General features: G+C 35.1%; 1 protein-coding gene across 2 annotated transcripts in view; it reads right to left on the bottom strand.

Moving 5' to 3' along the window:
- LOC110456227 (pyruvate dehydrogenase (acetyl-transferring) kinase isozyme 3, mitochondrial-like) overlaps window positions 1–12942 on the bottom strand; it is a 38292-nt gene that overhangs the window by 10325 nt on the left and 15025 nt on the right. For both annotated transcript variants that reach the window (XM_021506829.1, XM_021506830.1), the window contains exons 2-3: window positions 3300–3441; window positions 2330–2401 (exon numbers count right to left, since the gene is read on the bottom strand). In XM_021506829.1, the coding sequence (XP_021362504.1) occupies window positions 2330–2401; window positions 3300–3441 (214 nt within the window). The remainder of the gene's footprint in view (window positions 1–2329; window positions 2402–3299; window positions 3442–12942) is intronic.

Raw genomic sequence — 12942 nt, 5'->3', positions numbered from 1 at the left:
GACGGACGGACGGACGGACGGACGGACGGACGACGGACGGACGCCGGACGCCGGGCCACGGCATAAGCTCACTTGGCACTTTGTGCCAGGTGAGCTAAAAATACTGTGAGACTCTGCAATGTATATTACGGTTCACGATAAGATTTTTTTTTTTTTTTTTTAACATATTTAATTGCCAAAGGAAAGTCATTTAGTTCCCAAATGCGAGTGTCTGGAGGCTTTGTCACATTAATACACTGTATCCAGCTTTGATTTATGTAATGCACACAATTTACATCAACACATCAGAGTCGGGTTACTTGATCAGAAAAATGTTCAGTTATGTTGAAATTTGGATTTACATTGCATATACTGTAACAATCACAAAAATAAAGCTGCATACAGTGTGATACATGTATCTATACTTCATGCTTGTAAAAAGCATCTTAAATAGGAAATTACTGAGTGTTGTTTCTGAACACTGGTATATCATGATCACTAACTTTACATGTCTAGAAAAAAAGTTTTCTTGACAACTGTAGATTTTCATACACATTTATTTCACATTAACTTCAAAAGCTTGCATCAGATATTGAGTGCAAATTGAATTGACATAAAGTTTTAAGACATGATATGCATACATGATTGTACATATTGGGAGAAACGCAAACTTTTGTCTTCAGGAACATATTGTCAATATTCACAAAATCATTTGTACATTAATGTTCACACAGCTGTACGTATACATAATCTACAGTATTGAAGTCTGGATCCACATAGTTCCAGTGTTTTAAAGTGACACGTTTAAAAGTTTATAAGTACATTATTATATAGGACTGTACATATCTAACACTAGACAGTATTGAAAAGTCAGGACCAACAAAGCTCCAGTGTTTTAATGCGACATATTTACAAATCGAGGTTTCATCTATACATACTGTTCTATAAATACATGTACAACACAAGCTTACATGAATTTAAACACTTGCTTAATTTGTGAAGATAACACAAAGTTTGCCTGATTATAATGATAACCTCATGGTCACCGAGCTGATATAACACAAACAACAAACAAAGCTGATGTTTATATTTACAAACCATGCCCCATCCTAGTGACTGAGAAAACAGTGGTGTTGAGGTTTCACAATATACCTTTTTATTTCATGTTTACAAATAATTAGAATTAAATATTCAGTCTTTTCATCTTTTAACTGGACTAGATTTTGAGCATGAAATGCTTTCAGGAATATAACCCCTGGGCTTTCACCCATGATCTGTAGTACCGGTATGTTTAAAAGCATTTAAATTATCCAGTTGTACAATATATTCACTTCAGCAACTACTACATTTTTGTATTTATAATTAGGTAACAGATCTTACCTAATTACCCCACAGGTATACATATTGCAATCATTATAGATCGTTCCATTACAGGAAACCTTAATAAACATATAACGTTTCACTGTCACAAATTAATGAACAATCTTAACCTGATGACAAATGGGATTAAAATGTCATAATTGGAAATTTGTAATTATGTCTTTTTATAATTGATTTTTCAAACCTCGCATAGAGTAGAGCTGAATTCCTTGAATTAAAACTAAGAAATCATAGGGTTGGGGATCGCAATAACTGCTTCAGTCAGAGCTCCCATAGAATATAACCAAATATGTCAAACTCTTGTCCAATCATACATGTATTTGCACTTTGAAGAACTGAATTTGTCTAGGTCTTAGACACATGAACGTATGCAGGCCTAAGTCTCACGATCAAAATAACATGTAAACAGGAGAGCTCAGCAAGAATAGTATATTATTTAACAACTATCACTTTCAAAATGAATATTCTCACAATGTTTTGAATTGAATATTTGATTAAAATAACTTTTTAAGATGCGAATGATGGAATATTAAGTCAAGTTTTCTAAATATCACATATGTTAATGTTTAATTACCAGTTACGTTTTTCAAATGCAACTTTAATACCAATTACGCTTTCCAAATACATTTTAAATAGATATTTCCAATTGTTCATAATTGCAAAATGAGCAATAAATTTTAATGGCATAATTTCATTGATTAAATGCGCAGAAATATCTGATTTAAATGTTTGAAATCATCTACTATGTATACATGTACATTCACAAATGAGTAATTTGTTATGAAACATAAGTGATGTATATTACATTTGTGGCGCACTTCTTATGTCTCCATACTATGTTCAAATTGATTGTGTACTTGGAACTGGCCTGGCTGATTATAAGAATTACGTATACCTGAACAGGTAAATATAGTACAGGTATATACAAGCAATTAAAGGTATATGAGATTACAGGTATACAGATACTTACTCTGATCGAACCTTGTCATCCGCTTCATTTTTGTCTTCAAAGTCTAATATCTCTTCAAAACTCTGATCATACCTGGAGCAGATAATTCAAAATTTAATGATTTTAAACATTTCTTAACAAGAGATCCCAGAGGGATCTTGGCGCCCGACATCATACCATCTTCAAATAGTTCTATGAGTCAGTTCAATCTTTTCTCTTCTTTTCTCTTATCTGTTTGATTAGTTTGCCTGACAGTCATCTTGTTCCTCTGATCAGTCTCAAAAGTTAACATGTAACACTAAGGACTAAGGGGGACCTACAGATCAAATTTGTGAAACATCCCTCTGGTACGTTCTGAGAAATGGAGCTAACAAACTTTAACTATCTAATTCAAGATGGTTGACTGTCAGCTGTCTTGGTTTTGTGATCAGTCCTAAAATTTGATTGCATAACTTACCTCCAATAAAATATATTAATCTGAAAAAATTTGCAGGGATGTTGGATTTGGATTCCAAATCCTATTGGCATTACTGGTGTTAACAGTTTTATTTTGTGATAAACCTTTTGTTAGGAAGGTATAGAAAACCCCTGTTATACAAGTTTAAAAGGACATACACTGTTAGATTTACATTGTACCAGATTAGTTTAAGTTTGTAGAAGGGCATGTGCTTTTTCACTCACTTTGGGAGTAGGGAGCGGGGTCAATAACCTTACCTAATTGCCTTGTACGAAGTTGACACATGAGGAAATTGATGTTGGATTTGGGGAGAAATAATTACATTACATATACCCGGTATACAGATGTAGAGGACACGATCAGTAAGTCTTTGTTGGAGGTGAGGGATATGGATAAAAGAACATCTTTGTACAAGCCTTAGGATGGCAGAAAATAAATGCAATGGATGATTTTGAAGAATCATGAAACTGGAAGACAATCAACTTTCTAAAATGATCCATTTTTTGGGAGTGTGGTTGGGTTACAGCAACTTACCAGCTTTTAACAAGGCTGACTGAGGGCATGATTTGTAGATTTTTTGGAAGATGCCTGATCTCCATCATAATGTTAGCCATCCTAACAGGTAGCTCATGGCGAAGGAACAAATACGAAGACACTTCATTTCCCGTCTTTGAACCTACAATGACAATAAAAGATGGTTTCTTTATTTTCGAGATACACAACATATTTATAACCAACACCATTAACCTAGGTTTTTATTTTTTTAAATCAACACTTTTTTTTGTAGTTCCCTGAACACATGTTTCATAAACATATCCATCTTTAAATTAAGACCAAATGTAGATCAATATAATCTTTCCCCACCTTGGGAGAAAGACACAAAATCTCCATCCAAGAAGTAAGATTCTTAAATGTCTTAGCCAAAGATTTGTCGAGGGCCAGACATTTCAGAAATTTACCTTGAGGGTGGAGATTTTTCTGTCTTTCTTATAAATGTATTAATGCAAAATGATTGTTTTTTCTCCAACCTCAAATACAAGAGTAGACAGGTTAAATGAAACACCTATGTGTTCATTGCCTAGTTTTCCAGCAAACTCAATGAGTTATCTGCTGTGATTTGCTATTGTTGGTGTGAATTTGTCAATGAATTGTTGATGTGACGTCATGATCATACATGGTTATAAAAGGGGAATTCCCTGATCTTTACCCCAGGGTATACGTATATGACAGAAATATTTGTCCATGACTGGAAGTGTGGATAAATAGAATCTCTCACCCCCTTGGGGATAAGATAGGGGAATCTCAACCAGAGGGGGAAGATTCTTAAGTTGCCAAACACGAGGCTTTGCCGAGTGTTTGGCAACTTGAGAATCTTTCCCCGAGGGTTGAGATTTCCCTATCTTACCAACAAGGGGGTGTATGATTCTTTTTCTCTTACCCTGTTCTCCGCTTGTGTATCATATACACAATGTAATGATAATGTTACATGCTAAAATTCAGAGTTGACGTGACGTTGATGGATTGTTAACGTGACGTCATTGCATTGTTGAAGTGACGTCAAACCATTGTTATGAATAGGGGAATCCTTCCATCTCAACCCTAGGGTGAGACAAGGTAATCTCTTACCATGGACAGGTGTATCCGCACTTTTACCCGTGTGAGATTTCCTTGTCTCACCCTAGCAATGGTATGACGTCACTTCAACAATACATTATGACCAAAGGGGGTGAGAGAAGAGATTCTTTTAATCTCACACCAGTAAATGTGCGAATACACCTGTCCAGGGTAAGAGAAAAGATCTTACCTAATTACCCCACAGGTATACATGTACATCATATTGCAATCATTAGATTGTTTCATAACAAGAAACCTTAATAAACAAATAACGTTTCATTGTCGTTTGGCTTTGAAAATAACAGTTTTATGACAAATAAACTTCTACAAATTAATGAACAATCTTGACCTGATGACAAATGGGATTAAAATGTCATAATTGGAAATTTGTAATTATGTCTTTTTATAATTGATTTTTCAAACCTTGCAAATCTCTAGAGTCAATCTGGCATAAAAGAAAATAGACCTTTATGTCGTAGGCTATAGCTTCCTCTCACATTCCTGATCATAGGGCCGTGGATACCAACAGTACAGAATAAATATGAATAGTTTCAACAGAATGTGCTTAATTTCTTATAGATCGTTATCACAAAGAGAGATAACTCTGTCATTACTTCCAAAGTTCAAATAAGATAAATGAAGTATCGAAAAAAAGAAAAACAAACTGCAGAGAAATAATTAGGATTATACATGTACATACATGTTGGGCACTGGAGTTAACATTGTAGTGATCTGGAGTTAACATCGTAGTGCACTGGAGTTAACATTGTAGTGCACTGGAGTTAACACTGTAGTGCACTGGAGTTAACATTGTAGTGCACTAGAGTTAACATTGTAGTGCACTGGAGTTAACATCGTAGTGCACTGGAGTTAACATTGGTGTGCACTGGAGTTAACATCGTAGTGCACTGGAGTTAACATTGTAGTGCACTGGAGTTAACATTGTAGTGCACTGGAGTTAACATTGTAGTGCACTGGAGTTAACATCGTAGTGCACTGGAGTTAACATCGTAGAACACTGGAGTTAACATTGTAGTGCACTGGAGTTAACATCGTAGTGCACTGGAGGTAACATTGTAGTGCACTGGAGTTAACATTGTAGTGCACTGGAGTTAACACTGAAGTGATCTGGAGTGCACTTCAATGTTTTGTTTAGATCTAGTGCACTACCTTGTTCACTACATGTGCACCAAAAAGTGCACTTGAAACCAAGTTTTTAGCGTCAAAATAAAAATTAAATAAGGCAATTAGGTAGCACGCAGAAATGTTTGTACTTATATATACAGTCGAACCTCGTTATCTCGAAGTTGACGGGATAGTTGGGAAATATTGAGTTATCCGAGTATTTGAGTTAAGCGAGTTCCTATGGTTGGCATAAAGCTTGGTAAAGTGTTTGGTCCAACATGAGGCTATATATGTCATTGATTTCTCTGACAATCAACGTATTTGAACAGTCGATAAATGACAAAAAGATAACTATATAAAATTAAAAAAATAACAACTTATTCATTATCATATTCATTAATTAATTAATATTACAATAAACACACATTCTGTCTCCGACCACCTGGTGCTATGCTGATAGAAATTTCAATGTGAAAATGAAAGTGGGCAAGTCTTTATACAAATCACTGTATTGGAGCGTACACGTTGGATTGCTCAGTTGATTTCGACATTCCGAAATTGGTATGAGTTAATCAGGAAAAATATCCACATTTATAGACCCCAATGACACTTGACATCTCCTCAACACGACGTAGTCAACAATAATTATCGTATTGTACCTATTATTTCTCAATTAATTATCAGTGCCATACAAGCTAGCTCCTGTAAAAACATAAACCAACGAACCAGTCCTAGGTTGTGATTTTTACTGTGGAGCTTATTTACGCATGACCGCACACTGTGACCCATTTTCTGGTTAGAAAAAGTGCCTTAGGGCTCTGCAGCAGGTACTAATTGTTGTAAATCAATATTGTCATTTGATGAAAGTTTGTTTCTTTATTTGTACAAAGTATTTTTACAGTCAAACACATTTTAATGCCATAAAGTTTAATCGAAGTAATTATGACCGCGTAAGCTGCTCATTTAGAACTATGTTTACCGTAGCACTGCGTCAAATATGTACCAAATAATTAAAGAATATATGATAGACTTGTGAATCTTAAGAAACTTCGAGGTAGGAGATATTTTTATGTAGGATTTACGTTGTTGGGACCGATGTTTCACTTCGGGATATCCAAGTTTTTCGAGTTTTCAGAGTTCGATTTATCAGAGTTTTTATTACTAAGATTAAGAAGAGTTTTGGCCGGGACCGATGAGATACTTCGAGTTAAACGGGGTCTTCGAGTTATACAAGTTCGAGATAACGAGGTTCGACTGTACATACATGTATTTACTGAAATCTATTGCATTCTTTTGACAGGGTTCAATTCAGACTACCTACATCATATATGTACATGTACCATAATTATTAATTACATGCTGCAAAGTTCACATGATCAGTTCCCATGAAATTACACACAAAAAATAACCGTCCAGTGATAAGACCTATATAGCTGTGATAACCTGATAATGTCAAATCAAATGTCAGCCTAGAAATTGCCATTGAGCATGATTAAAACAGCACTTGAGTTAAAATGTGAGTGAAACGTGACTGTCTAAACACGATCAGATATTGTCCACCGTTAAGGTCTCAGGGTCATTTGCACATCTTATCTTACAACATGAGTCTGTAACCAGGCAGTGTCCAATGATATGGGGCAGTGTCCTATGATATGGGGCAGTGTAACAAGGCCTACAGTGTTGACATTCTGGTATGACCTTGCTATATAATCCAACAAGATACCAAACACGTGCTGCACACACAGCTATATACCTATACACTTATCATTGTCACAATAATGACCTCAACAACTGGGTCTTGGCATTCATAACAGATATGAAAGCCACTTGAACTTGGGGTTATATATAGTGGCAATACCATACAGTGGTAAATATATGCATATTGGAATGAAATACTAATTTGTATTATTTCAAAGTAAATTCTTTTGCTAGTTTTCTTAGCAGAAGGGCATTACATTTACAGCAAATATAAAATCATTGGACTCTTTTAACTTCATTATTTATTTATTGGATTTAATCAATGATGATGCCGTGACTTGGTTGTGTAATGTGAATTAAGGTGCAACTGTACGTATACGTGTGTGTAGTAGAAACTGACCCATGCACCCTGTGTATGTACAATCATCTGACATACGTGTTTAGTAGAAACTGACCCATGCCCCCTGTGTATGTACACTCATCTGACATACGTGTGTGTAGTAGAAGCTGACCCATGCACCCTGTGTATGTACAATCATCTGACATACGTGTGTAGTAGAAACTGACCCATGCACCCTGTGCTGAAAGAACCAGTACCTGTACAGTATACACTTGTAAAGTAAATGTATTGAATAAATATATCATAATCTCTAGTAAAAACTTGTATTTTTTAACATATGTAAAACAGTAAGTTTATCATTATGTATATATAGCACTATTATTATATTTTTCCCCAGAAGCAGGGGCCCTGATATTTGTGAAATGTGTTTAGTAGGTAGGAGAAAAAGAATACTTAAGTGACCTGTCTCTAATTTAAGGTAAGAAGTCCTAATCATATATATATATATAAGCACAGGGTGAATTTACAAATCGGTATATGACACATTATCTAAAGTTTATCATAATGGGATGGGAAATCAAAGCTTAAGTCCTTCACATTACATGTACCTAGATTTTTGACTATAACTTACATTTGTTTGAATTAATCTTCCAGTTTTTTGGCCAAATACTTGAAAAAAATACACATATTTTAAAAAGTGTATACTGAAATTAGGGTATGTGCCCCTTACCCCAAAACCTGGTAAATAAAGGGAGACTACTCTTACACAAATAACTAGTACCGGGTATACAGTAAGGTATCTATAATCCTTAAGCTATCCTTGTGCATCAAACAAATCCACATTGGTTAAATTCGCAGACATTACTGGATCAATAAAGAGAGCTGGAGCCAATATCTGGATCATTCTACTGCATCCTGATCCTTGGATGGTTTGTAAGCCTCAAAGCACCTGTGTTTCCACCAGGTGAATGATTGGCATCTATCACAGGTGTGACAACATCAGTTTGTCAGTATAGCATGCAGAATCAGCAATACAAGTGCAGGTATCACCCTTGAGTGCTGGGTTTTGCTAATTTTCATGCTTTTAAAGGAATTATTTATGATGGTGACAACCATAACATTAAAGATAGACTGATAATATGCCAGTCTATAAAATTACTGATAATACGCCGATCTATAAAATAACTGATAATACGCCAGTCTATAAAATAACTAGGGAATCCTCTTCACCAAACATTTGGTTTATTAATATAATGAGTTGTGGTTCTCTTCTACTTCTACTTCTAAATGGTACTGACCAACTTCAACAATTTGAAGATAAAATGTCAGACGATGGTTCTCAGCATGGCTATTAGCTGTACTCTGCCTAGAATTACATGTGGCACATAGGATTTTAAATTTCCATAGGCTGCACTATCCATAGGGACATTTATACGTAGTTAACATTAAAGACTGCATCTTGTGATTTGTTTTGTTACTGGTTTGCAGCAGATCTAGATGAGAATTATTATACAGCTTAAGTCGACCAAGACCAGAACAAATAGATGCCTATAGGGATCCGAAGACACAACTGAAATGGAAGAATTACATTTACAGGTACCTGGTACGAAGAAAGATATCATTTACAGGTACCTGGTACGAAGAAAGATATCATTTACCGGTACCTGGTACGAAGAAAGATATCATTTACCGGTACCTGGTATGAAGAAAGATATCATTTACAGGTACCTGGTATGAAGAAAGATATCATTAACAGGTACCTGGTACGAAGAATGGTATCATTTACAGGTACCTGGTACGAAGAAAGGTATCATTTACAGGTACCTGGTACGAAGAAAGATGTCATTTACAGGTACTTGGTACGAAGAGAGATATCCTTTACAGGTACCTGGTACGAAGAAAGATGTCCCAAAAGTTGCATTGGGGACAGCAGATGCAGATTCTGATCTGTTTAATCCCCAAATTCTTAACAGGGGTCCCCTTACATCAATAAACGGCAACTTTATGGTAATGAGGACAAAAGCACTTTTCCCATCCCCTTCGATACATTATTATTTACCGGGTACATCAAACACGTGCATGTTATTAATGGTGATGGTAAGATCTCTGTATTTTATCTTATATCAGTTCATGATGATGATGATTCACTTTCTGTGTTTTTACTGTCTTAAGTATACGTAGCTACCAGGGAAGTTCTCCTTTGGAGGAGATAACTCTTTACAAGACAAGACATCACAGAAGGCACCAAAAACATTGAAAACTTGACATGGTGCATATATATGGAACCACCAGACCTGGCCATGGAAAATCTAAACCAAAATCTACCTGGTAATCAGTAATTGAGGCATGTGCAAATTGAAGTTGTCACTCAGTTCCATATACCACATTAAACCTAACTAGCGAGAGATCCTGGATTGAGATGGTTTATGCAGTATTTCAGTTTTCACCAATTCTTTTCTCATGAAAGGGGAAGGCAAAATTTCCAAATATTGATATATATTTTCCAGGGGATGGGATGATTATTTTTAACCAAGAACCTGAGGTCCACTTTGCAGTAAATTTTACTTGTTCAAAGGTTTAGATATTGTATATATATATATATATAGATATCATAAATATATAGAATGTATTATATTATACATGTATGTCAATGTTTTTAGGTATACAATTGGTGCATGGAGTGTTTTAAGGGCATTCTTGTAAACCTGACTGCATTAGAAATAGAGAATATCACATTGTAAGTGACAATTAACATTGATCAACTGAACTAATTACATAATGCTTATGGCTCGCTAATTTATTAAACCGTTATCAACTTTATTAGAAAACAAACTGGGTCACTACATCAATAATAGAGGAACTAAATTCGATTTCGTACATTACAGGAATTACTGGGGTTAACCTTGATGGAAGCTGTGAGGCATACAGAATCAACTCCAACTCCACTGAAAAATAGTTTTTTTTTAAGAACTCAAATATAAAAAAAAAAAAACAGGACATTATTAACTGGATTGATTCAGGCACTGAACATGATAAATTTACAACACATTGCTGGCTTAACATATTATATTTGCATTGTACAGAATGTACCATGTGTATATTATAAATAGCATATATACATGGTTCAAACAAACTAATAAGTCACCAACTTATTTAGCTATAATTATATGCGACATACAGCACTATGAAGTTACAAAAACAAATAATTATATGACTACACAAGTGACTTCAGTGAAACTACACATTTGGTTGAAGAAATAAATACCATGTTGTGTGATTGGTACAATATACAGAGAGGTAAAGTACATTGCAAGCAATTCATATATAGTCCCCCACCTCTGGTATCAAATTTCTGAGTCATATAACTCTGCAAAGAGTTGGGCACGAGATTTCTACGTGTGACACTGCCATCCCAAAAAGTTTGAATGTAGCTGTCAAAGTATATATAAGATTTGCGTGGTATCAAGTGATTTACAAGGAGCAAAGAGTCCTAGTATGAGACATGGTTTCAGTATAAAACAGTACTAGTGACTGCTATCCCCAGATGTACACATGGACTGTATGTATGTAGATGACAGGGCAAATTAAGTGATTTATGATGAACAAAATGTCTAAAACTGTTATAACTCTATAATTATGTGGAACAAGACCTCATGTTAATATGCAATCTTTATATTCTATCAAAAGATATACTCACATGCAAATTTTGGTAATTGTAGGTAACTAATATTATACAGTATATAGCTACATAAATGATATTATATATGTTTAGATGTCCCTTCAATTAGAACCAGTAAATCTATTGTACATGTACGTAACTACAATTACCGCTGTAAGACACTGTTAGTACAATGTAGTGATTTCACATTCTGCCATCTAATTAGCACTATGAATTATAACTGTGTGCTGTCCTTTTATATAATGTATGTATCAAAAGAAAACACATGTACCTAAGTCAGTGCCAATGACTCTGCATCAGACTTGTTGCTGATATCAGATACACTGTATAATATTTCACAATCAATGTTAGGGTTTCTTATGTTATGATGCCACTTACATAGACAAAATTACACTCACAGCGAGTCACTCCAGGTGTATACACTGGACGGAGATCTAGAGCGTCTGGATTAAATAATCTATATTTAACTTGCATTATTGTTTGTAGGTCAGCCTTTATAGTAAACATGGCCATGGAAGATTTTTTTGAGTCACCAGCCAATCGTCACACACACAGATCTGACCTACATGTAGCAGTGTTTTTCCTGGGCATGCCCATTGTAAATAGGTGTGACAAAGACCCTAATCTCAATGTGTTTTGCTTCGTATTTTTCTCAAAAAGGAGTTTCAATTTACAAACAGACAATATTAATTCTTTAAGGATTTGTCTCGAACATCAAAGGTTTACTGATTGAAAAAATATGGTCCTGGCGTGAGAAATCTTGTTTCTTATTAATGAAATAAGATGAGTTTTCAAAAGTTTGAATTTTGAAAAGGAAGTAGTGATTTAGCAACAACTTTTCCCCAAAATCAGATTTTTGATTTTTTTTTTTCAAAAACCATGGATAAACATATCCTAGATCAATTTTTGTGAACTTAAACCAGGCCTTTTCGCCCTGTAAACTGAACTTTTTTTCATATGATATTTTCCCCATCTTGAATGGTCAACAATGTTACGATTTCAAATAAACAAGAGGCCCATGGGCCTTAACGGTCACCTGATATATTTATACAGAGAGTTGATTTTTGTTTTTAACATGAACAGAAATATTATTCAAAGTGACAAAAAACAATAAAATCACCTTATTCAATATCTAGCATGCAGATTTAAGACTGAAAAGTATTTGAAACTAGCACCTCTGATTCTAAACAACGAAAATGAAGAAATTTTATTTTAGCACACAGACTCCATTGGGCCCCACCCTACAGCCCTTGGGGGTAGGGATGGCTCAAAATTTACAAAGTATCAAACTGACAACTTAGGGTTATAATTCCAATCAAGTTATCAACATGTAATATTCAAAGCATCATTTGCCATTATAAACCATAACAAATTTTGCCCCCCCCCCTCCTTCCCCAGGGGTAAACGTGAGACCCCAGGGTCATGAAATTCACAATTTTGGTAAAGCACCCTAAGACCCTACCATCTATGAAGAGTATTTGATTCTACCATATCTGGTCTTGAGAAGAAGATTTTTGAAATTTCAGTCAATTCAACCCTTTTTGGCCCCACCCATCAGCCCCTGGGGGTCAGTCAGGGCTGATATGTGCATACCATCAAACTGCTTTCCAATACTGATAATTCTAACCCAAATTGAATTACTTCCAATGGCAATTAAACAAATGTTAGTCCAAAATGTGATTTCCCTATGTAAACTATAGTAAAGTTTACCCCCTCCCCAG

The sequence above is a fragment of the Mizuhopecten yessoensis genome, unplaced genomic scaffold (genome assembly GCF_002113885.1).
Source record: "Mizuhopecten yessoensis strain PY_sf001 unplaced genomic scaffold, ASM211388v2 scaffold8573, whole genome shotgun sequence".
Classification (NCBI taxonomy): domain Eukaryota; kingdom Metazoa; phylum Mollusca; class Bivalvia; order Pectinida; family Pectinidae; genus Mizuhopecten; species Mizuhopecten yessoensis.
Note: the sequence above shows the minus strand (reverse complement) of the source record. Positions and strands in the feature narration are given on the sequence as shown.